The sequence below is a fragment of the Heptranchias perlo genome, chromosome 1 (assembly GCF_035084215.1).
Source record: "Heptranchias perlo isolate sHepPer1 chromosome 1, sHepPer1.hap1, whole genome shotgun sequence".
Classification (NCBI taxonomy): Eukaryota; Metazoa; Chordata; class Chondrichthyes; order Hexanchiformes; family Hexanchidae; genus Heptranchias; species Heptranchias perlo.
Window position 1 is genome coordinate 170,196,046 of NC_090325.1, and position 27,217 is coordinate 170,223,262.

At 43.1% G+C, this 27,217-nt stretch overlaps 1 protein-coding gene across 4 annotated transcripts in view; it reads left to right on the forward strand.

Moving 5' to 3' along the window:
- Nucleotides 1-27,217, forward strand: part of intu (inturned planar cell polarity protein) — a 224,653-nt gene that overhangs the window by 129,719 nt on the left and 67,717 nt on the right. For all 4 annotated transcript variants that reach the window (XM_067993504.1, XM_067993495.1, XM_067993513.1 and 1 more), the window contains exon 4: nucleotides 122-331. In XM_067993504.1, coding sequence (XP_067849605.1) covers nucleotides 122-331 — 210 coding nt within the window. The remainder of the gene's footprint in view (nucleotides 1-121; nucleotides 332-27,217) is intronic.

Sequence of the window (27,217 nt, forward strand, 5' to 3'; positions counted from 1 at the left end):
TAGTGTAAATGCAATTGAAAGATTAAATCTGATAATTCGCCCGTTTCCTCAGCATCGATTCTATCTCCAATATTATTTTCTTTAAGTGATTTCAATCTTCCCTTTGTATGATTTTCAACAGGTGAAACTCACAATTGAAACTTCCAGCCCTGACCCAGTAGGAACTGGTCTGTCTTTCGAACACATCGCTAAACCAATTTCCACTGTTAGCAATCTGGTGAAACTCTTGTGGGGTCAAGACACCACAGATCTCCAAATGGGAATTGGCAACATTCCTCATATTGCTATGTATCTAACTTTAAAGCTGGAATCTGAAAATTCAAAGGAAGAGGTATGTGCAAGATTGTTATTACGGTGTCTTTTTAAAAAGTTTGGGAAGGCTGATTTTGTAAAATGAACTACAGAATTGCTTAGTAAACTCATTTAAAAATGAAGCCTGTCCACTCCAATTAGGCTCCAATTAAACATTAATGCATCATTACATTGTACATGTTGGTACAAAAGTGGCATTATTTGAGCAGTATCCATGCAGAGCCATTGCTCAGTCACACTTCTGTGGAGAGGGAGTAGCAGAGTAAAGTCCATCAATGCTCGAGTGCATCCATGGAATTTTATTTGCATCCGGCTACTGGTGAATTTTCTACTGATCGCTGAAAACTAATAGGACAAACTAGCAATACAGGAGGCTGTTTCATTGTTTTTCTTAAAGCGAAAGTCTCTTTGCGCCGATGAAATGAATGTGAGTCCTTTGGAGCATCATATTCCTATCACAGTGTATATCTTTCCTGATTGATATTAGAAAAAATATAACACACTTTTAGCACCAGTGTTTTAGTGCCACCCCCATCCTGGCGCTAGACAGGAACAGTGTACTCAGTGTCTCTCTGCAGCTGCATCTTGGCTTGGAGATCAGCACCTTCTAGCTCCCGATGGATTTTGGAGGTGCCTTAGAGTGATGTTTCAGTACTCACCTTCAAGTCTTCATCCTGTCCCATACCACTGCGGATCCTCAGGTCCACAAAGGTCTGGGAGCAGACAACAGCGCCATGTTCTTCAGGCACCCTTGCCCTGGGGTGTCCAGCAAGTAGACCAACAGGGAAATGAGATGAAGGTCAGGAACGCCCCATCGTACCTCGTTATCCAGCTGACCAGCGCATACTTCAGATGAAGGCTAAACTCTACCCTTCCCCCAGGGAAGAACCGGAAATCCCAGGTTTACGTAAAAGGGTAGAACCTCTGCAATCTGGGTGTCTGTCCCTTTTTCCTTACCTTTGCACTGATGGAACTAGGCATACCTTGGGGGCGAAGGTCATGAAAATCCACCCTTATAAATAACATTCGATGAGCAGTATTTGCCATGGAGTGGAAGTATATTTATAATTCCTTAACTAGATGGTTATTGTTTGGAATGAGCGATCAAAATCTAGTACATAGCAAAGGTAGGTGCTTCCCCAGATGCATTAAGGGGAAGTGAGAGGAGAGGATGAGTCTAGTTGACACACCACTAGTGGCTGCCTCAAAAGTGCCATCAGTTAGAGAACTGAGAGTAAGTCTCTCAATTACTATCTTTTTCAGGAAAGGTATATAGTGTGAAGAGACCTAAAGCAGTAAGAAAATCAAAACGGGCAGAAGTGCAAACGTCTTAAATACAGAAGATGATTGAAGTTGTTGTAAAGATGCAATTCTGTTGACATTTATAAAGCACTGTGCTTTGTTGTTTAGAATATCCAAAGTTATGCACTTTGAATGGCAGATTTGTCGCCTGCTCAATCGATTTGTTGTTTATTCTGATGTGTTATAACTGGAGTAATGCAAACTTATTTTGTGTTCAGTCTGTGGTAATACCATTCAAACCAAGTTTTACTTTTCTTTTTTAAGTAGAACTTTAAAATGTATACAGGTGCACTATAATCTCTTAAAGCTCACTTTATATCCTGCTGTTATTAACTAGCAGAAAAATAAGAGTTGAAAGCTGATTGTTTTTCCAGAGGCTGTGCATTACCGTGCTGTGATGGGAAACAAGCTGCAGTCAAAGAAATTGTGATCACTATTCAGAATTTTCTTTTTTAAATTGTATTTTTGGCACACTTTAGCCATAAGTAAGCATCTTACTAGTTGCTTGCAGTAAAAGAAAAAGAAGGAACTTGCATTTATATAGTGCCTTTCCCAAGCTCAGAACTTCCTCACCGCCAGTGAATTACTTTTGCAGTATTGTCACTGTTGTAATGTAGGGAAATGCGGTAAGCTACTTGTGTACAGCAAGGTTCTACAAACAGCGGTGAGATAAATGACCAGGTAATCATTTTTAAAGTGATGTTGGTTGAGAGATAAATGTTGGCTAGAAAATCAGGAGATCTCCCATCTCTTCTTTGAACAGTGCCATGAGATCTTGTACATCCATCTGAACAGATGACCTAGGTTTAAAGCCTCATCTGAAAGAAGGCACCTCTGATAGTGCAACATTTTCTCAATACTGCACTGGAACGTCGGCCTAATTTATGTGCTCAAGTCTCTGGAGTGGGGCTTGAACTCACAACCTCCTGACTCAGAGGTGAGAGTGCTACCACTGAGCCAAGGCTGACATCTGCTGCTAGTACTTGCCATTTGCTCTGGTACTTGCTGAATTTATTCTTAGCAATAGTCCTGTAATATACATTTAACTAGGTTTATCCTTGTAGGCATTACATAAATTAGAGTTAATTTCATGGTAATTTATAGAATCCCCATAAGGGATAACCTGGTAGAGAGGTTGAGATAATGCAGACCATAAGAATAAAGCATAAAATTCATCATCATCTTCTGAGTTCTGAAATTACAATTTTGAAGTCAAAAATAATAACAATGTGTATTTATATAGTGCCTTTAACGTAGAAAAACACCCCAAGGTGCTTGACAGAAATGTAATCAGACAAAAATTGACACTGAGCCGAAGAAGGAGATATTAGAATGGGTGACTAAAAGCTTGGTCAGAAGTAGGTTTTAAGGAGGGTCTTAAAGGAGGAGAGAGAGGTGGTGAGGTTTAGGGATGGAATTCAAGAGTTTTGGGCCTGAACAGATAGGCACAGCCACCATTGATGAGGCAAAGGGAGTGGGGGATGCATAAGGGGCCAAAGTTCTTGGGGGAGAGCAGAGTTCATGGAGGAGCGCAGAAGGACTGGAGGAGCTTACAGTAATTGGGAAGGGCAAGGCAGTGAAGGGATTTGAACACGACAAGATTTTTAAATTGGAGGACCTGGAGCCAATGTAGGTCAGCAAACGTGGGTGAGCGGGACTTGGTTAGAATATGAGCAGCAGAGTTTTGCATAAGCTGATGGAGGGTGGAAGGTGGGAGGCTGGCGGCAAAGCATTAGAAGAGCCAAGTCTGGAGATGACACTGGTATGGATGAGGGTTTCAGCAGCAGATGGACTGAGGCAGAGGTAGAGACGAGTGATGTTACGGAGGTGGAATTAGGCAGCCTTTGTGATGAAGCAGATATGGGATCCCAAACTAAGTTTGGAATCATATCTTTTCTGGTATTTTGTTTCTAATATTTTCTTAAGCTTTGATATTACTTAGAATTTATATTCCATTTTCTTTTTTTTTGCCAGTATTTGCTGTCAATGTGCTGTTTTCTTGGTGCATGTTGACATTGATACAGGAAAATTAATGATGAGCAATGTAATTTTGGCAGGAAATCTGCAGTTGATTACTGGCAAATCCTGTATCTAGTATAGAAGGTTACTCTATATGACTTGCTTAGTTTGAGAGTCTGGCAATAAATGTGACCATTTCTTACTAGTGTCACAGCTTTACCAACATGGTAACTGTTTAAACGTTTTAAAACAATTATAGGCATGGAGAGTGGAAATGTAACTTGGGTTATAATCACAGAACTAGAAGACGTGAACCTCAAGCAAAACTGGAGATTAGAAATATATTTACATAAAATAGACTGCCAACAAAAATATTTGTTGCTATGTTGATTATTAATTTCCTTTTTAAAAAAAAAATAAAGTTCAGTATCTGGTTCAAAACAAGATTTATGGTTGTAAAGATAAGTGAGTATAGATAGAGCAGGTCAAGTACTCTTATGAGCATTGTAACTGGTAGGAGTTGAGTGACACAGATTGCAGGATGGATTGATATTTTGGAGTTTCATTTGATTGTCCTCTTGTATTAGGGATAAATTTCAAAGAATTTTATCTTATTGGAGGTTGGTCGCCAGAAAATTGAATAGTTTGATTAGAATCTGTGATTTTGACTGGCCCTTAGAAGGAATGGTCTTTTCTCGTTCCATACTACTTACATCCTTACATTTTAGTAAACAGGAATGTCACAGTCTGAAACTCAATTTATAATCATTGCTGCAGACGTATCATTATGCATAACATACTTTATTAGTGAAAGATGCAGTTCCTCACTATCTATAATTCCTTTTCTTAATAAAACCAAAAAGACTAGATTATCAAAAGACTTTGGTGCAATTATTTTAATAATTTTCACAGCTCCATTATCTTAAAACATTTTATATTTCATTTTGGATAACTTAAGATTAAAAAAATTAGATTACATTTTTTCAGGACTAATTTTGTCTACTTCTAGAAAAGTTGTCTTTGGGTATGGTGAAAGAAAGCTGATGGAGGAGGTTAATGTCTATTTGATGAAGACTGAATATATTCACAATTTGGGAGTTTCAGTGTAAAGTTAGACTTTCTTGCCAAAAGGAGAATGCTGAGTCAGTTAATCAATTCAGAAATTATGCAAGTTGGTTTTATTTTACAATTTTCATAATTAAACCTTTTTGTATTTAAGGACTTAAATGAGTCCTTCTTGAATTATTTTAATTATAATTTCATGTAGCTTTAGCAAGACCAGTAGAATCAACTTAACAAAACAAAAGGTCGATGCTACTTTCCACGGCAAACTCTAATAATGCAGGTTATCTGTAGAAACTAAACAGTAAAATAAGACTAAAATGACCAGCTTTGAACCGACTTCATGTGACTGATATGGTGCTGACTCAATCATCCGTTTTTTGCATCAGCTGATGGATGGATTCTATTGCACCCTTGCAGAATGGATGCATGCTCCCATAAGCAGATTTTTGTAGTGTTTGTATTGACTTAAATCAAAGCTTTATGATGGAGTTTGTTTGAGCAAGAGAAAGCCGAAGTGTCCTGTGCTCTGAAGTGAAGGTTCATTTATTATCTGCGTTAATTGACTTTTTAAAAATATACTTGGTGAGAAAAATAAGTATTGAAAGTGCTACCTTGAATGAGTTCAGGTTGCTGGGTTATATAAAAGATGATGTTATAAAGATTGCATTTTTAATATTTTGGCAGAAAAGCTAACAAATTACTAATACCTTTTTAAAATGTTACTACCTAAAGACAGTCTTTATTAATTCTCAAAATCAATATTTTGCAACACTGATTCTGTTCTATAATTTCAAAAACAAAAAGGGTTCTTGCATTTAACTTTGAAAAAAGTTTTATACATTTTTTTTATTCGTTCATGGGATGTGGACGTCGCTGGCGAGGCCAGCATTTATTGCCCATCCCTAATTGCCCTTGAGAAGGGGGTGGTGTGCCACCGCCTTGAACCGCTGCAGTCTGTGTGGTGAAGGTTCTCCCACAGTGCTGTTAGGAAGGGAGTTCCAGGATTTTGACCCAGGAACGGCGATATATTTCCAAGTCGGGATGGTGTGTGACTTGGAGGGGAACGTGCAGGTGGTGTTCCCACATACCTGCTGCTCTTGACCTAGATGGTAGAGGTCGCGGGTTTGGGAGATGCTGTCGAAGAAGCCTTGGCGAGTTGCTGCAGTGCATCCTGTGGATGGTACACACTGCAGCCACTGTGCGCCGGTGGTGAAGGGAGTGAATGTTTAGGGTGGTGGATGGGGTGCCAATCAAGCGGGCTGCTTTGTCCTGGATGGTGTCGAGCTTGTTGAGTGTTGTTGGAGCTGCACTCATCCAAGCAAGTGGAGAGTATTCCATCACACTCCTGACTTGTGCCTTGTAGATGGTGGAAAGGCTTTGGGGAGTCAGGAGATGAGTCACTCGCCGCAGAATACCCAGCCTCTGACCTGCTCTCGTAGCCACAGTATTTATGTGGCTGGTCCAGTTAAGTTTCTGGTCAATGGTGACCCCCAGGATGTTGATGGTGGGGGATTTGGCGATGGTAATGCCGTTGAATGTCAAGGTGAAGTGGTTAGACTCTCTCTTGTTGGAGATGGTCATTGCCTGGCGCGAATGTTACTTGCCACCTATGAGCCCAAGCCTGGATGTTGTCCAGGTCTTGCTGCATGCAAGCTCGGACTGCTTCATTATTTGAGGGGTTGCGAATGGAACTGAACACTGTGCAATCATCAGCGGACATCCCCATTTCTGACCTTATGATGGAGGGAAGGTCATTGATGAAGCAGCTGAAGATGGTTGGGCCTAGGACACTGCACTGAGGAACTCCTGCAGCAATATCCTGGGGCTGAGATGATTGACCTCCAACAACCACTTCCATTTTCCTTTGTGCTAGGTATGACTCCAGCCACTGGAGAGTTTTCCCCCTGATTCCCATTGACTTCAATTTTATTAGGGCTCCTTGGTGCCACACTCGGTCAAATACTGCCTTGATATCAAGGGCAGTCACTCTCACCTCACCTCTGGAATTCAGCTCTTTTGTCTATGTTTGGACCAAGGCTGTAATGAGGTCTGGAGCCGCGTGGTCCTGGCAGAACCCCAAACTGAGCATCGGTAAGCAGGTTATTGGTGAATAAATGCCACTTGATAGCACTGTTGACGACACCTTCCATCACTTCGCTGATGATCGAGAGTAGACTGATGGGGCGGTAATTGGCCGGATTGGATTTGTCCTGCTTTTTGTGGACAGGACATACCTGGGCAATTTTCCACATTGTCAGGTAGATGCCAGTGTTGTAGCTATACTGGAACAATACATATATGCATTCACTAAGAATTAGTTGTTCAGCTAAATAAATATATTTTATTTGCCAAATATGACTAATGCTGACATATTGGGCATAATTTTAACATAGAGGCGGGAACTCAGCAGGGGGTTTGTAAATAGTCGTGTGGGAAACCCGGAAAAATTTTGTGTGCGTTGGCTCGAGCGATTGCGACTAAATTGAAGGCCCTTAATTTTACTTCCGGGTTCCGTGTCTCCTAGCTGCACAGCGGGCATACTGCGCATCCGAATGACATGCTGTGAACTGGAGTATTTGAAGGGCCATTGCAAGCATGGATTTTGAAGGAGAAAGGAGGAATGTTCAGAGATGCAGCATCACAGGAGTAAGGAGTAAGGCAGTACCCCGTTTTAGCGACTCCTCTCTTGAGTTGCTATTGGCTGGTGTGAGGAGCAGAAGGGAGATACTATAGCCTGCTGACTGGAGGAAGCGCCCTGCTGCCACCAAGAAGGCGTGGCTGGAGGTGGCAGAGGAACTAAGTAGCAGGAACACTGGTAAGGTCGTGGATACAATGCAGGAAGCGCTTTAATGACATTACCCCCTCCCCCCCCCCCCCCCCCCCCCCAACTCTGTCTTGCCAAGCATACGCCATCACATCACTCGTCACACTCACTTAAGTCTCATCGTAAACTTATCTTCACTTTCTGTGCACTTCCTCACCTCCCCATTTGGGAGCCCACCACTCATCCCAATCCTGATACAATGTGACAGTCACCCTCTGATGCATCTGTTTCATTGGCAGCCTCACTGAAAGCAGTGCATCCACAGGGTGACCATGTCACCTTCACTCACTTATAGGTCTGTTCTTTCTCCCGCAAAATGCACGTGAGAGGAGTAGGACTGGACGGGGGCCACCACAAATAGTGCCCCTTGCAGATAAGGATGAGGAGGTGTTGGATCTGAGCCACTTGGCTGAATGCCTGGCCGTCGGTGGTGGCGAGACTGGCAACCTGCAAATGGCTGATGACAGAACTTTAATATCCTTCACACACATCATGAATTGATGTTATCAACGATTGACCTGTTGCACACCTCAGTATCCTCATTATAAACTAACTTCTGCGATGATTGTTAATATTGCTTTACGTTCTCTTCCTGGGCCTTCAAGGATTGATTTTGAGGCACACGCCATGAAAGAAGGCGATTCCTCAGAGGAGCTCAATTCCTCCTGAGGGTACACCATCACATCACATCACATCCAGCCATGCACCAGCGCAGATATTCGCATTTCGGGGGTCCTATTAGGCAGATAGCTTGGTTGTCACCTGGTGATTCAACACTCAAGTGTGCACGAGTAGACACTGGTGGCAGGGCCAGCTGTGGAGAGTCCACGTCGGGGGGCGCACTTCTCTCCAAGCTCTGCTCAGCTGGTGCTGATGCTGAACCCCAGGGGATATCGTTGAGAGTGAGAACGATCGAGGTACAGCTCCACCTTTGCGAGGTAATGGAAAAGATGCCACGCACACTCTCCACAATAGTGGATAGGATGGAGGAGTCCACCTCTATTGCTAGTGGTTTGGTGGCGCAGATAAGTGCGGGAATGTCTTCGATGGAGAGAGTGGCCGCCTCCATTGAGTTTCAAGCACAGCTCTCTAATGTGTCTATGCAGGCCATATGACAATGGCCATGCGGACTCTGGATGTCAACATGTCTGCCGCCTTAAACTTCATCCGTGGCCTTAAAGTGCCACATCTACTCACCAGCCTGCTGTCCAGGAGAGGAATGATGGCAAAAGGGGACATGGAAGTGGGGACTCCACTCCAAGCACTCCTGCATCACATACGTTGCGCCCCCCCCCAATCAGTACCCGCAATGCTGCCTCCTCTCCTGACGTCCGGGTCTGCCCCTGCCCCGGTGCAGGTGGAGCGGTCTTTGGCGGGGCCTTAACAGGTTCCAAAACCCAGAGATCGTAGGCCGAAAGCAGTCGGCATGAATCTGAGCAACCTGCTACTACTTCTGCTGAAGCCAAAGAGAGTGCACCACCCAGAATCGCTAGGAAGATGAAGGCTAAGGGAGTATGCACAAGGGTGTTGGACGGAATGTCATGTTTTTCATTTATATTTGTTTTTTGTTAAATGCACATTAAATGTTATAATTGTCACCACCACTGCCACGTCTTGCCCATTCTTGAGTCCCTTTTTGTGAAATCGCCCTTTCATGTGTTTCATCATGAACGCCAAGACTTGATGCCACCCATTTGGCACGTGTACAGTGGGTATATGCATGGCTGAAGGACTGCAAACGGAGGGGGGGAGGTGGTGGTGGTGCTTGCTCCAGGTGGTCTTAGTAGTTCACTATCTTCATATTGCAGATTTCATTATGAGAACCTGTTGGATAAGAGTGATTCCCTGGCATCGTGAGCAGCCATGTGAGCCGCTGCTCCGACGATGGGTTACCCATCTTCTCCCTCTTCCTCCTCCCCCTCCTTCTCTTTGATGTTACCAGTAGATGAGGATGCTTCATGAGCACATTCAAGCTCCTCCACCTATAACCCTCTCTGTTGGGTGATGTTGTGCAGGATGCAACACGAGACTATTATTTTGCACACCCTCGCTGGTGAGTACCAAAGGGCTCCCCCAGATCGATCCAAGCACCTGAATCGCATCTTCAGCATTCCTATGGCCTGTTCATTGACGGACCTGGTGGTGATGTGACTGTCATTGTACCGCTGCTGTGCCTCGTTGGTGGGTTTCTCAAAGGTGTCACGAGCCATGTCTGCAGGAGGTATCCCTTATCTCCAAGGAGCCAGCGCTTAAGTGTGTCTTGTGCGTGGAAGAGAGCCGGGATGTTGGGTACCGCAGGGATCAGTGTTTGGGCCCCAGCTATTCACAATATATATCAATGATTTGGATGAGGGAACGGAATGTAACATTTCCAAGTTTGCAGACGACACAAAGCTGGGGTGGAATGTGAGCTGTGAGGAGGATGCAAAGAGGCTCCAATGTGATTTAGACAAGTTGGGCGAGTGGGCAAGAACATGGCAGATGCAGTATAACGTGGATAAATGTGAGGTTATCCACTTTGGATGTAAATGGTGTCTTTTTCTCTTGACATTTTAATGGAAGCTTTTACGTTCTCTGCTAGTTTACTTTCATACTTTTTTTCTCCTCTTAATCAATCTCTTTGTCCTCCTTTGCTGAATTCTAAATTGCTCCCAATCCACAGGCTTGCCGCTTTTTCTGGCAATTTTATGTCTCGTCTTTGGATCTAATACTATCCCTAATTTCTTTTGTAAGCCACGGTTGAGCCACCTTTCCTGTTTTATTTTTGCACCAGACTTTTATTTTTGCGCCATACACAAAAAGTTAATCCCCTTACCTGGTTTAAAAGCCTAAATTGGCCCTTTTAAATATCGCCGGCGGGACTTCTGGGTGTCAGAAGCAGGCGCACATCCAAATGCGTCCTGGTCAAACCCAGAAGTGGACACGTTGGAGCCGGGATGCGGTCCCGCTCCAAAAACAGCATTTCCACTGCCCACCTGCCTCCAATCCACCCATTCTTGGGGGGTTAAAATTTACTCTATTTTCCCTATTTCTGATGAAAATGCCACTGTCAAATTCTCAGGAGATAGGTGGTTTTATGTCAATTGAATCCTCTTTTATTGTAGGTTTTTTTGTGGGTGCTAATTAAGAGTTGATTAACTTGTTTTTGGGCAAACATTATGTCATTAGCCTTGCACAAAAACCATAGTTTGAAAACTTTCAGTAGATTTTGTGAAGCTTGCACTTTTCATTGGTCACCCCGTATGTATCCTATGCTAAAAGGAGCATTGTCCTCCTTCAGTATAATGTATGTAGAAGTCTAAAACCCTTTTTTGTCTTAACAGCATTCTGGGAGTGCCAGACTTTGCCAGGGACTGTTTAGTATCTTAATCCTTGCCTGAAGCTAGCTATGATTAAGCAAAGACTTTCAGAGATATTGTTCAGTTTATGCCAAAATAGAAAAGATAATAATGGAGGAAGATGAACTGTACAGGCTTGAAGATAAGTCTCAAGATTTTCCCTTGACTGCAATGCTTTCTTTTGGGTTTCTTCAAACAGAATTGTATGTTTTATGCTTCAAGAAAGAGTGTCTTTGCTTCTGCATGTTTCCCATTTGTATACTGAACCACACCAAGCTTTTTGTTTATTTAGGGCAAAATGACAAGTGAAAGCTAGTGTTGAATAAGTGCTATCTTATCCTGCTGTTGCACATTGAAAGGAGCCAAGCAGAAGGACAAGGGAGAATGAAGGACCTTTGACACATTTTGTCTCAAGTTCCTCTGGGAAAGTACAGCTACTCCTCTGAAGTGCCTCCTCTCTATAACAGCAGATATAAGAGCCTTTTTTTTTACAGTTAAGGGTTTGTAATGATGAATACTAATTGATAAATAATGGGAGCTAGGGCTATAGGAGGTTCCATGAGGGAAGCTGTATGTGCCCATTCAACCAGTAGTCCCTTTCCACAAATCGTTTAATTTGTTTTATTGCTGTAAACTCCGAACCAATCTTTGACATTTTACCCCTATTGATACCCCCTGATATTTCCTCACGTAGAGCTGGGGTGGGGAGGGGAGGCTCATAATTAAGCAGAAAGGATTCTCTAGCCTTAAAATTTTTCTTTTTAAGCCACCTCACTAGAATGTTTTCTGTACAGCGATAGGTGTGATTCACACCAGGCTTTGTATTGGATCATTCTTTATTGCTATAATTGAAAAATACTGCATAGACATTTTTGCTTGAGTACAGTACAATGTGGTGACTTATAACAACAGTTTTAGGAATGTAAATTGTTGAAAAGTTCTTTTTGAAATGCAAAGTAAGAGTGGTAAGTGGGGAATTTTTCTAATAAAGCTAGTTATATGAAAGCCATTCTTAGAAAGCTTAATCGGTATGTGATTATAAGTCTGCATAGTACAGCATTTTCATCAACTGATTTAACATACGTCGCTATAGAAACCCTTTCAAGTAACAGCATTAATCCTCCTTCATGTTAATAGAGCTGGGTAAATGAAATGTTGTCATAGTGTTTAGAATGTGGAACTCGCTACCACATAGAGTAGTTGAGGCTAAAGCATAGATGCATTTAAGGGGAAGCTAGATAAGTACGACGGAGAAAGGAATAGAAGGATATGCCAATAGGGTTAGGTGAATAGGAGTAGGCTCGTATTGAGCCTGAACACCAGCATAGACCTGTTGGGCCGAATGACCTGTTTCTGTGCAGTAGACCCTATGTAATTCTATGTAAGTGTTCTTGAGTAATAAAAAAAAGTCTCATTATGCTCATGCTCTTTCTGTAAATTGTGAGTTAAAGATTTGAGTGTGCAGTCTATGTAGTTTCAGCTTCAGTTTGCAAATTAAGTTGTCAGAATGAACTACAAGGCAAAATCGTAAGTAATCGTGCTATCTAACTGATTTAAAAAACATCTGGTCTCAATTGTAGTGCTTATCCTCTCTGGCCCAGAAGCCTGTATCATCATGCCACCCCAATTTTGTTCTTTTAATTGCATCAACCCTACCCCCATTTCTGTGCCAATGAAACAAAAAAAAGGTCATTTCACCTATTGAGACTATTCCTTCCAAACATTATGTACAATTTGCCTCTTGGGTTCAATTTCCTAGGTGTGACATGGAAGAAGGCTCAACTCTGCAACACTTCAACATGACCCTTCCCTACAAAAATAACCAAGTGAAACCCCAATTTTACAGATGAAACAGACCAGTTATATTAATCAGATGGCACATCAATAGTCCTAGGAGCACAGGAACCATTGTGTTCCATAGAGTTTTGATCGTTGGTGTCTATCATTGCTCTTGTACTCCTCGATCGCGTTCTTAAAAAGACATTTATTCAATCAACTAGGCATTAACTGGGAGTATCGGCATAAATTTAATATATTACAGAAAGCTCAGGATAGCAGTTACAGAGAATAGAAATGGAAGAGAAATGTAAGTATTGAAATTGTGATTAAAAATGTAACATGGTGAAATGTGTGAATTAATATTAAAATACGATTTCCTGGAGGTGGCTGCAGACAACTAAAGGAACATAGGAACAGGAGTAGGCCATTCAGCCTCTCGAGACACTGGCACCATTCAGTGAGATTACGGCTAACCTGTACTTCAACTCCATTTACCTGCCGTTGCTCCATATCCCTTAATGCCCCTACCCAACTAAAATCTATCAAGTTTATTCAACCAGTCCTCAAAAGCCCTGATATAATTCTGGTGAATCTGCACTGTACCCCTTCCAAATGCCAATATATCTTTCCTGAGGTTCAGTTCTCAAAACTAAATGTAGTACTCCAGATGGGGTCTGACCAAGGTTCAATACAATTGAAAGATCACTTCCTCACTTTTGAAATCCAACGCCCTTGAGATAAAAGCCAACATTCCATTAGCCTTTCTGATTACTTTTTGTATCTGTGCACTTATTTTTAGTGATTTGTGTACATACACCGAAATCCCTTTGCTCCTTCACAGCTCCTAGTCTCTCTCCGTTAAGAAAATATTCTGATTTGTCTTTCTTGACTCCAAAGTGGATGACCTCATACTTCCCCACATTGAACTCCATCTGCCATAGTTTTGCCCACTCGGGTAGGCTTTCTAACTTCCTACTCTCACCTATTCAATTTATTGTAACTTCAAACTTGGCGTTATCTGCAAACTTGAATATCTAACTCTCTATTCCTTCATCCAAGTTATTAATATATACATGGTGAAAAGATGATCCCTGGAGAACACCACTTGTCACATCGCACCTATCAGAGAATGTTCCCTTTATTCCTACTCCTTGACTCCTACCTCCCAACCAATTACCGAATCATGTCATCCTCCAATTCAGTGTGCTCTTATTTTTCCTAATCTCTTGTGCTGAACCTTACTAAATGTCTTCTGGAAATCCATATAGAGAAGATCCATAGATACACTCTGATCCACCATGCTAGTGACCTCCTCAACTAGATTAGTCAGACATGCTGTAATTGTCTTTGATCAGCTCATACTTGTCCAAGTGCTCATTCACTCTGTCTCTAATGATATATAAAACCTTGGTTAGGCCACACTTGGAGTGCTGTGAACAGTGGGAGAACCTTCACCACATGGACTACAGCGGTTCAAGAAGGCGGCTCACCACCACCTTCTCAAGGGCAATTAGGGATGGGCAATAAATGCTGGCCTCGCCAGCGATGCCCACATCTCATGAACGAATAAAAAAAAATAATGCCAGGTTCCACACGTACGCTGACGACACCCAGCTCTACCTCACCACCACCTCTCCCAACCCCTCCACCGCCTCTGATTTGCCACGCTGCTTGTCCGACATCCAGTATTGGATGAGCAGAAATTTCCTCTAACTAAATATTGGGATGACCGAAGCCAATGTCTTCGGTACCCGCCACAAACTTCGTTCCCTAGCCACCGACTCCATTCCTCTCCCTGGCTACTGTACAAGGCTGAAACAGACCGTTCACAACCTTGGCGTCCTATATGACCCTGAGATGAGCTTCCGACCCCATATCCTCTCCATCACCAAGGCCGCCTACTTCCACCTTCGCAACATCACCCATCTCCACACCTGCCTCGACTTATCTGCTGCTGAAAGCCTCATCCATGCCTTGGCTATCTCTAGACTTGACTATTCCAATGCTGTGCTGGCTGGCCTCCCACCTTGCACCCTCCATAAACTTGAGCTCATCTGAAACTCTGCTGTCCGTATCCTAACTTGCACCAAGTCCCATTCACCCAACACCCCTGTGCTCTCTGACTTACATTAGCTCTCGGACTACCAAAGCCTTGATTTTAAAATTCTCATCCTTGTTTTTGAATCTCTTCATGGCCTCGCCCTTACCTATCTCTGTAACCTCCTCCAGCTTTACAACCCTCCGAAATCTCTATGCTCCTCCAATTTAGGCATCTTGCGCAACCCTGATTTTCATTAATTCACCACTGGCGGCCGTGCCTTCAACTGCCTAGGCACTAAGCTCTGGAATTCCCTCCCTAAACCACTCTGCCTCTCTACCTCTCCTTGAAATCTTTCTTTTTGACCAAGCTTTTAGTCACCTCTTCTAATATCTCCTTATGTGGCTCGGTGTCACGTTTTGTTTGATGCTGCTGTGAAGCGCTTTAGGACATTTTACTATGTTAAAGATGCTATCTAAATGCAAGTTATTGTTGTTGATAGATTCCAGTAACTTCCTTGCAATTGATGTTAAATTGATAGGTCTGAAATTATCTGTGTTTCTCCCTCCTTCGCTTTTTAAATAATGGAGTGACATTTGTAATTTTCCAATCAAAAGGCACAATTCCTGAATCTAAAAAGCTTTTTGGAAAATTATGACTAACACATCTGCAATTTCCTCACCTGTTTCTTTTAATACCCTGGGGTGGATATCATCAGGACCTGGAGATTTGTCTATTTTAAGTCCTATTGTTTTCTGCATTACCATTTTTTTTACATGTATTAAATCCACTAAATTCCTCCCCTTGACTTATTTTTAGGTTCCCTTGTACCACTGGTATTTTGTCTTCTTTGTCCACATTGAAAACTGATACAAAGCATTCATTTAACAAATCTGCCATTTCCTTATCATTCATCATAGTCTTGCCTGCATTTTTCTTTACAGGGCCATATTCCCCTTTAGCACTCTCTCTCTCTCTCCTAATATATTTATAAAAACTTTTGCGGTTTACTTTGATATCCCGTGCAAGATTTTTTTTCAATTTCCCTTTTTGCACCTCATTACTTTATTTGCATCCCTTTGTTGCTGTCTATAACTCTTCAAGTCTACTGGATTTTCAATTTTTTTCTTGCATTTGTATAAGCCTTTTCTTTTGGCTTAATACTGTCTCTTGCCATAAGTTTTAAAAAAAAACTTACGTTTATAAAGCACCGTTCGTGACCTCAAGACATCCCAAAGTGCTTTACAGCCAATTAAGAACTTTTTTGAAGTGTAGTCACTGTTGTAATGTTGGAAATGGGGCAGCCAACTTGCACACAATGAGATAATGACCAGATAATTTGTTTTAGTGGTGTTGGTTGAGGGATAAATATTGGCCAGGACACTTGGGAGAACTCCCCTGCTCTTCTTCGAATAGTGCCATGGAATCTTTTACATCCACCTGAGAGGGCAGATGGTTTAACAGTTCACCTGAAATACGGCACCTGTGATGGCGAAGCGCCACCATAGTACTGCACTGCAGTGTCAGCATGGATTATCGTCTCAAGTCCCTGGAGTGGGAATTGAACCCACAACCTGCTACCACTGAGCCAAGACTTTTTGTTGACCATGGTTGCTTCACTACACAAGTGGATCCTTTGGCTTTTAGGGATTGTACAGGTTTTGTATCAAAGCAAATACTGCCTGTGGGCCATTAACAGTTCAGCCCAGTTTAATTTCTCATTCCTTTTGAAGTTTGTCTTATTTAAACTTTAAACCTTGGTTTGTGACTCTCCCTTCTCCCTCTCAAATTTAATATCAAATTCACTCATAATATGGTAACCATTTGCAAGACATTTCCTTATTGTCAGAGTTCTGGTTCATTACTCATCACTAAATCCAGTATGTCGGTTCTAAAACATATTGGGGGGAATGTTAACCCCAAAGAATGGGTGGATTGTTGTCGGGTGGGAGGTTAAAATGATAATATTGGAAGCGGGACCACATCCCAGCTTCAATGCGCCCACTTCCAGGTTTAACCCAGGCACGTTTGGATGCATGCGTGCACGCACAACCAAAAGCCAGAAGTCTCGTCCCCACCTAATGCCAGCAGCCAGATTGTTAGAGGCAATTTAGGTCATTTAAACAGTTGAGGTACTTAATTTTTTGCGGATTCTGCAACAGAAACTGATGTAACTTCACCTGCATGAGTTTCCCATGGCTTCTGCAAGACGTCATTGAAACGGAGGCGAGATGCAGTACATCTGAGGAGGAGCAAAATCACCATCCACGGCAAGCACGTTATGGAGTTCTGGGATCTACAGGTGCGCAAGACAGCGGTGCGCAACAAGGATCTGAAGAACAGCAGGAGGCACCACCCACGTGAGAGGGTGTACAGGCAGAGACTGAGCTTCCTGGACCTCTCTGAGGAGCAGTGCCTATATAGGCTCAGGTTGAGTCGGCAGACATCTGCAGCCTCCTTCAGTAAGAGCTGCTCCCAGCTGGACCTGGTGACCACGCATTGCCTGTCACAGTAAAAGTAACCACTGCCCTCTATTTCTTGGCCATTGGATCCTTCCAGGATGCCACCGGTGATATCTCCAGGGTGTGAAAATCATCTGCACATAAGTGTATAAGGCAGGTGACGGATGGGTTGTTTGCCAGGGCATCCGATTATGTAAACTTTCCCTGTGACAGCAACAGCCAGAATGTGCGGGCACTGGGTTTCGCCTCTCTGGCTCACTTTCCATGGGTTCTGGGCGCAATCGATTGCACACACGAGGCAATCCGAAGACCACCACATGAACCAGAAATATTCATTAACTGAAATGGCTATCACTCCATCAATGCGCAGCCTACGTGCGACCACAACAAGAGATTTCTGCTTTTAACATCTTCCAGTTCTGACGAAAGGTCTTCGACCTGAAACTTTAACTCTGTTTCTTTCTCCACAGATGCTGCCTGACTTGCTGAGCTTCTCCAGCATTTTCTGCTTTTATTTTATATTATATGAGAGATTTCTGCAGGTGTGCGCCAGACTCCCTGGCAGCTGTCTTGATGCCTTCATTTTGCACCAGTCAAACATTCCAGCCCTCTTCCAGACAGGAGACAGACGTAAGGGCTGGCTCCTTGGAGACAAGGGATACCCCCTGCAAATATGGATCATGACACCTGTGAGGAACCCTACCAACGAGGCACAAGAACGATACAACCAGAGCCACTTAACCACCAGGTGTGTCATTGAGCAAGCCATAGCCACGTTAAAGATACTTCAGATGCCTCGACAGGTCTGGGGGAGCCCTTCAGTCCTCGCCAGCGAGGTTCTCCAGGGTAATCGTGTTGCGCTGCAGAGAGGTTTAGAGATGGTCGAGGACGAAGGTGCTTGTCAATCATCCTCTGTTGACGGCAACATTGAGGAGGAGGAGGATGAGAAGGAGGAATGTGACTATGGTGCACCCAGCGCTAGACCAGCTGCGCACATTGCTGCCAGGGATGCCCTCATCTCTCACAGGTTCTCATATTGACAGCCCAAAAATAAAGATATTTGAGATACTCATGCCACCTGGCACAACCACCCATCCCCCTCACTTTAGCACAAAACAGTCCGACAGTAACGCACTACCACCCAATGGGTGTCATAAGAACATAATGAATAGGAGCAGCAGTAGGCCACCTGGTCCCTCCTGCTCCTATTCAACAAGATCATGGCTGATCTTCTACCTTAACACCATTCTCCTGCACCATCTCCATATCCCTTGATGCCTTTAATATCGAGAAATCTATCGATCTCAGTTTTGAATGTACTCAATGACTGAGCCTCTACAGCCCTCTGGGGTAGAGAATTCCAAAGATTTACCACCCTCTGAGTGAAGGAATTTCTCCTCATCTCAGTCCTAAATGGCCTACCCCTTATTCTGAGACTGTGACCCCTGGTTCTAGACTCCCCAGCCAGGGGAAACATTCTTCTTGCATCTACCCTGTAAGAATTTTGTATGTTTCAATGAGATCTGGGGAGGGGGGGAGGGTGAACACCCAATAGTCGTGGTCCATATCAGTACCAACGACACAGGTAAAAAAGGGATGAGGTCCTGCAAGGTGAATTTAAGGAGTTAGGAGATAAATTAAAAAGCAGGACTTCAAAGGTAGTGATCTCAGAATTACTACCAGTGCCACGTGCTAGTGAGTATAGGAACAGGAGAATAGCCCGGTTGAATGCGTGGCTGCAGGGATGGTGTAGGAGGGAGGGATTTAGATTCCTGGGACATTGGGACCGGCTCTGGGGAAGGTGAGACCTGTACAAGCGGGACGGGTTACGCCCGAGCAGGACCGGGACCAATGTCCTCGTGGGGGTGTTTGCTAGTGCTGTTGGGGAAAGTTTAAACTAGGGTGGCAGGAGAATGGGAACCTGAGCGGGGAGTCAGAAGGGAGTAAAGTTGAGAGCAGCAAGAGAGGGGAAGACCCAGGGGAAATTTACAATACAAATAGTACAAACGGTTGTTCAAGAACAAGTGAAAGGGAAAAGCGTGGAGCAGCAGAAAGAAAGTGTACTTTAGGCACTACAGAGAAAGTGAAAACTAGAAGGCGTAAGGCGATTAACCCAGCATCAAAGCTGAAGGTCAGGCTAGGGTGTGTGGCCCAGCTAAGAGTTCTATATACAAGTGCACGGAGTATAAGGAATAAATTAAATGAACTACAGGTTCAAATTCAAATTGGAGGATATGACATGATAGCTATTACTGAGACATGGCTGCAGGATGGTCAGGATTGGGAACTAAATATACCGGGTTATAAGGAGAGATAGGGAAAATGGAAGATGGGGAGGAGTAGCCTTAATGATTAGAGATGAAATCACTTCAATGATAAAGGAGGATATAACGAGAGGTCAGCAGCCAACAGAGACCTTATGGGTTGAATTGAGAAATAGGAAAGGATCTAAGACTATAGTGGGAATTGTGCATCGGACCCCTGGCAGCAACTCTGAAGTGCTAGATTGTATAAATGCCGAGATTAGACAAGTGTGTAAGAAAGGCATAGTGGTCTTAATGGGGGACTTTAACCTTCATATAGATTGGGAAAAGCAGACTAGCAACTGTCAGAGAGGTAGTGAATTTCTTGAGTGTGTCCGGGATAGTTTTCTACAGCAGTATGTCCTAGAGGCAACAAGGAGGCAAGCCATACCAGATTTAGTAATGAGTAATGAACCAGATTTAGTTAACGGCTTAACTGTAAGCGAACATCTATCCAATAGCAATCGTAACATGATCGAGTTCAATGTAGTGTTTGAAAGGGAAAAAAGTGAATCAGCTGCTAAGATTCTAGATTTGGGTAAGGCCGACTTCAATGGGATGAGACAGAGACTGTCCACAGTAAACTGGGCAAATCTATTAATGGGTAAAACTACTAATGATCAGTAGGAAATGTTTAAGGAAACATTTAACATGATACAGAATCGGTTTATACCCCTGAGGGACAAGAACTCTACTTGCCAAAAAAACAGCCATGGACAACTAAAGAGGACAGTATAAGACATAAGGAAAGGGCATACAAAAAGGCAAAAAATGGCACAGATCCTGGCGAATGGGAAAGATACAAAGATCAACAAAGGGTCACAAAACAGATAGTAAGAGCTACAAAAAGAGAGTATAAAAAGAAACTTGCAAGGGATATCAAAACCAATACGAAGAAGTTTTATAGTTATATTAGGAAAAAGAGGTGGTCAGGAGCAGTGTTGGCCCCTTAAAAACTGAAAGTGGGGATATTGTCATTGACAATGGGGAAATGGCGGACATGTTGAACAATTACTTTGCGTCAGTATTTACAATAGAAAAAGAGGATAGAATGCCGGAAATCCCAAGAAAACTAATATTGAATCGGGGACAGGGACTCGATAAAATTAACATAAGTAAAGCAACAGTAATGAAGAAAATAATAGCACTAAAGAGTGACAAATCCCCAGGACCAGATGGTTTCCATCCCAGGTTTTTAAAGGAAGTAGGTGAGCACATTGCAGATGCCCTAACTATAATCTTTCAAAGTTCTCTAGATTCAGGAACTGTCCCTCTAGATTGGAAAATTGCATGTCACTCCGCTCTTTAAGAAAGGAGAGAGAGGGAAACCGGGGAATTATAGACCAGTTAGCCTAACATCTGCTGTGGGGAAAATGCTGGAGTCTATAATTAAGGATAGGGTGATTGAACACCTCGAGAATTTTCAGTTTATCAGAGAGAGCCAGCATGGATTTGTGAAAGGTAGGTCGTGCCTGACAAACCTGATTGAATTTTTTGAAGAGGTGACTAAAGTAGTGGACTGGGGAATGTCAATGGATGTTATTTATGTGGACTTCCAGAAGGCATTTGATAAGGTCCCACATAAGAGACTGTTAGCTAAGATAGAAGCCCGTGGAATCGAGGGAAAAGTACGGACTTGGTCAGGAAGTTGGCTGAGCGAAAGGCGACAGAGAGTAGGGATAATGGGTAGGTACTCACATTGGCAGGATGTGACTAGTGGAGTCCCGCAGGGATCTGTCTTGGAGCCTCAATTATTCACAATATTTATTAACGACTTAGATGAAGGCATAGAAAATCTCATATCTAAGTTTGCCGATGACACAAAGATTGGTGGCATTGTAAGCAGTGTAGATGAAAACATAAAATTACAAAGCGATATTGATAGATTAGGTGAATGGGCAAAATTTGTGGCAAATGGAATTCAATGTAGACAAATGTGAGGTCATCCACTTTGGATCAAAAAAGGATAGAACAGGGTACTTTCTAAATGGTAAAAGTTAAAAACAGTGGATGTCCAAAGGGACTTAGGGGTTCAGGTACATAGATCATTGAAGTGTCATGAACAGGTGCAGAAAATAATCAATAAGGCTAATGGAATGCTGGCCTTTATATCTAGAGGACTGGAGTACAAGGGGGCAGAAGTTATGCTGCAGCTGTACAAAACCCTGGTTAGACCGCACCTGGAGTACTGTGAGCAGTTCTGGGCACCGCATCTTCGGAAGGACATATTGGCCTTGGAGGGAGTGCAGCGTAGGTTTACTAGAATGATACCCGGACTTTAAGGGTTAAGTTATGAGGAGAGATTACACAAATTGGGGTTGTATTCTCTGGAGTTTAGAAGGTTAAGGGGTGATCTGATTGAAGTTTATAAGATATTAAGGGGAACAGATAGCGTGGATAGAGAGAAACTATTTCTGCTGGTTGGGGATTCTAGGAGTAGGGGGCACAGTCTAAAAATTAGAGCCAGACCTTTCAGGAGTGAGATTAGAAAACATTTCTACACACAAAGGGTGGTAGAAGTTTGGAACTCTCTTCCGCAAACGGCAATTGATACTAGCTCAATTACTAAATTTAAATGTGAGATAGATAGCTTTTTGGCAACCAAAGGTATTAAAGGATATAGACCAAAGGCGGGTATATGGAGTTAGATCACAGATCAGCCATGATCTTATTAAATGGCGGAACAGGCATGAGGGGCTGAATGGCCTATTCCTATGTTCCTATCACTTCTCATTCTTCTAAACTCTAGAGAATACAGGCCCAGTCTACTCAATCTCTCTACATATGACAGTCTCGCCATCCCAGGAATCAGTCTGGTGAACCTTCGTTGCACTCCCTCTATGGCAAGTACATCCTTTTTTAGGTAAGGAGACCAAAATTGTACACAGTACTCCAGATGCGGTCTCACCAAGGCCCTGTATAATTGTCGTAACAACGTGTCGTCATGTATTCATCATGAAGAAATGAAAGGTCCACTTAAAAGTCTGGAAGCAAAAATGGCCAAAACTTGGAAGTGTTGATAATGAATAAATTTTATGTTCCAACATAAAAAGAAATAGAACAAATGTTATGTTGTGATTTCTATCACTTTTGTGCATACCCTTGGTGAACTACAAGTGCTTAAACTTAGGATTTCTACCGCCTCTATGTGGTGTATCACCTGTGGCTTTCGCAAGCTGCTCAGATCCCTGCCCTGTCTGCTGAGATGCTTTTGGCTTACGACCTTTGCAGTTTGGAGCCTGTGAGAGACCCGCCAAAGACTGCTCCACCTGCACCTGCAGCTGTGCAGGGGGCGACTGTGCCACTGGGAGAGGAGGCACTATTTTGAGTACTGCTTGAGGTGGAGGGGTGGGGGGCAGGGCAATGGGTGAGACATGGGAGTGCTGAGTCGAATTCCCCTTTCATGTCCCCTTTTGCTATCATCTCTCTCCTGGGCTAGCGTCACATCACTCCTACCACTCTGCTGGAGAGCAGCTTGGTGAAGATCAATGACGCATTGTAAGGCCACTAATCTGTCATCCTGTTTAAGGCGGCAGACATGCTGGCGACCAAAGTCTGCACAGCTGTGCTAATGCCGTGTATAGACTCATTTGTGGGTCGTGCTTGGAGCTTAATGGAGGTGGCCACTCTCTCCATTGCAGACATTCTTGCACTTAACTGCAACATCACTCCACTAATGCTGGAGTTGGACTCTTCGAACCTCTCAGCTATTGTGGAGAGTGTGCGTGGCTCATTTTTCAGTACCTCACAATAGTGTACCTGTACCTCAATCATTCTCCTTCTGGACAATTGACCCTGGGGTTCAGCATCTGTGTCCAGCTGAGCAGAGCTGGGAGAAGAGTTCCCCCTCTGACGCAGACTCTCCACAGCTGCCCCTGCCACCAGAGCCTGCTCGTGCTCACTTGTGACTTGTGAATCACCAGGTGACAACCAAGTATCTGTATAAGAGGACCCACCGAAGTGTGAGTATGTGTGCTGGCGCATGGCTGCATATCCTGTGACAGTGCACCCTCAGAAGGAATGAGGTCGGTTGAGGAATCGACATTATCCATATCTGCAGACTGTTCTTGTAGGCTTGAAAGCACTGGAAGACAAAAGATAGCGAAACGACTTAGTCTTGGCACAATAACAATCTTGCAAATCTCCAAACTCAGGCTTCTCATACTTCAGACATTGATTATATAAATTAGCATCTTTGTGAAAGATGTTTTAAATTGAGTCACCAGCCATCTGTGAGCTTCCCGACTTTCCATCTTCGATTGAGAGGACCGCGGATCTCCATTGAGTCCTCCTCTGCATCAGTTACTTTCACAATTTATGGAGGGCCATTGCCATTCCCTGGTCTCTCTTGAGTTTTGTGCTCTTTTCTCCTACAAGGGGCGACAGAACAGACCTGTGAGTTACTGTATTCACCCGATGGATGCAGTGCCTTGGGTGAGGATGACTATCATACAGATGTATCAGAGGGTCACTGTAACACAGATGCACCACATTGCATCAGGATTGGGGTGAGTGTCAGTGTCGGTTGCATAAATGGGGAGGTGAGCAAGTAGATAGAAAGTGAAGGATGGTTGCTGGTGACACTTAAGTGGGTGTGAGGAGTGTTGTGATGGAGTATGCTTGCCAAGTCAGAGTGATGAAGAGGAGGTGTTGTACACAACAGGATGTGGGTGAATCAGCAAATGTACTCACTTTTCCAGACCTGGTCAGGTCAATGAATCGCTTCCTACACTGCAGCCAAGATGTGGGCATCGTGCTTCTGCTTGTTACATATTGTGCTACCTCCTGCCAAGCCTTTTTAGTGACGGAACCAGGGTTCTTCCTGCCATCCTTTGGATAAAGAACCTCCCTCCTGGCTCTCACTGCAGCCATTAGTACATCTAGGGAGGCATCAGTAAATCTAGGCGCTACTTTGCTCTCCTGGACTCCATTTCTTCTTTCTCCTCCAAAATCCATTTTTGAACTGGCCCTTTTAAATACTGCAGTTACGATCATGTCATTCGGGTGCGCAGTAGGCCGCCTGCGCAACTTGGAGACGTGAAACCCTGAAGCAAAAATACTTGCCTGCAATCCACGTGCAAATCCACCCACCCGCTGAGTTCCCAGCTCCAAATTAAAGTCCAGGCCATTGTTCCAGAAAACTGTCCCGAGTACATTCTAGAAATTCATTGCTTTTACTACATGAGCTGTTTTGTTTCTCCCAGTCTATGAAAATTAATTAATTATAACCACATTGTTTTTGCTACATGCATCCCTGATCTCCGTATTTATACATTCCCCCACTACATCACTACTATTGGGAGGAATGCAGACAACTCCTACCAAAGCCTTGAATCCTTTGTTGTTCCTAAATTCTACCCATATTGTTTCCACTACCTAATCACCCTTACTGAAATCCTTTCTTCCTATTGGGGTTATTGTGTTTTTTATCAATATCAATATTTCCTCTCCTGTCCTTTCTAAAGATCCTATAGCTGGATTATTTAGCTCCCTATCATGCTCAGGTTGTAGGCAGGTCTCTGTAATGCCTACTACATCATATCCTTTAAGCTGAATTTGTGAAGGATGTGGTTGCTTGACCAACAGCCCAGGACTCAAGTAAAATGGACAAATTTGTAGTCTCATGAGCACCAGAAAGCCAACAAGCAGGAGGCAGGCGGAAGTTCCACACTTACCAACAGGCAGTGATCTACCAAAACAGGTCAGCACACAGTGACACTATGCGCATAGCCAAGTAGCTCACAGAGAGAGGATTCAGAGAAACTCAAATGTTACTGATACAGTAAGGTGGGACACAAAGCAAAAAAACTGCTAGTCCATGAGGAATCTAAGGACACAGACTATCTGCAATTTAATGGGTTTTTTTCTATGTACGTGACATAATTTCTGATATCAAATGTATCCAAACAACCCATACGCAAAACATCATGAAGAAATACCAATCATATTTTTCAACTCTGCTGCCTCCAATATGTGCAATTTACCTATTTATATCATTATTATACAGGTACATTGTTCTGAACAGACACTTGGGAACATTTACAATTGTAACATTTTTATGGAGAAAGTATTTGATGTGTTTCAGTTGGTGCATGGAGAGCAACCTGCTATATCAATATAACTAACTGCATCTAACAAAGTTCTATATATTAGTTGTTATTTCAATAGCAAAAACTAAAATAATTTGTACACACGTTAGTGGAATGCAAATCTTAACTATACATAGACTAAATGGGCAAGGGCGGTCACTGACAACAGACAAAAAACATTTTTTGTTAAAAAGGAACTCGCAATAGCATTTTTTCCCTGAAAGAGATGAGAATGGGATGGATTTTAACTGCTAGCGATTTTTTTAGCAGGAAACTCCTGGTTTTAGTTAATTTGGCAGAATGAGACCATAAAGATTTTAACAGCCAGACCTCATTAACATGCCGCCAGCCATCTTAGGCGAGAAGCAGCTGCCAACCTGCCAAAAACCGAGCAGGGGAGGGCCGCCGCCGGCACTCAAATAAATGTGGGGACGGGGGTTCTGGGAGCTTTTTGTAGTAGGAAAGGGGGAGGAGTCTGGAGCAGGGGTGGCCTAAACTTTCCTTGTGGGGCCGGGAGGGCTTCCCTACTCAGGCCTAGGTTAAAATTGCATTCGGTGCAATTTAACGACCCCATCGGCTTTGGGTGGGTGGCTTAGTCACTCGGTGGATTTTAACTGCTTACCCACCCGGTTTCCATTTGCAAGATGATTGGGGAGGATCATAAATGATGACAAAGTCTGGGCAGAAGAGGGGATCTGCGCTTCGCTAGCAAATGAGATTGAAATTCAGATAGGTTGCTTGCACATTTCAAGGGAAATGATGCAAGCTTAATTAAAAAGGAGAAGGCACCAGGGCAAGATTTAGTTTGTCCTAGGGTGATAAGAATGTAACAGAGGTCATATGTGATGGCTTGGTGAATATTTTTAATAAGTCACTTAAAAATAGGGGTAAAGATGTGGTGTCTTTATTTATATAAAGAATCAGATCCTGGAAATGTATAGACCAGTAAATTTAACCTCAGTGCTGGGGAAGCATCAACACTCAATTGATGGGAGATACCCAACACAGTTTCACCAAACAGTGGTATTGTTTGACAAACCACATCCAGTTGATTGAAGCCACTAGAATGATGGGTCATTGAGATCAGGTACGCAACATCTGCTAGGATTTCTAAAAGCTTTTGACAAAGTGCCTCATGAGGGACGATGTACAAAAATGAGGTCCTATCTCATGAAGGGTGATATGACATGGTTGATCTTAAGTTCGCTAAGGGACCCTAAGTAAAGAGTGTTTTTTAAATGGGATGGCTTCACAAATGGGTTGCCTCAGGGCCCCCTACTGTTTATTATATTTATTATTAATCTAAAGCAGAGCGTAAATAGTACAATAATTTGTGGATGATACCAAACCATGCAGCGGAGTCAGGACCTTTAGAAGAGGAAAAAAATTGTTACTAGATCTGGAGAGATTGGGGAAGTGGGCCCAAGATTGGCAAATGGCTTTCAATATAGAAAAGTGCACAGTTATGCAAATAGGTGCACAAAATGCAGATATAGAGTATAGTATGAGTGGATGTAGGTTAAAGGTAATGGGAGGGAGAAAGATTTTGGATTGAGCGCCATGTCGGGAGGCTGCAGCCAAATTGTACAGGATCCTGGGCTGTATTGCCCAGACTCTTAAATGCAAAACTAGGACCACAAAAATAGGGTAATCCAAGTCCTCATTTGCAATGCTGTGTATAAATATTATCCCCCCCACCCCCCCCATCTCAAGAAGGACATTGTGGTTCTAGAGAAGGGCAACAAA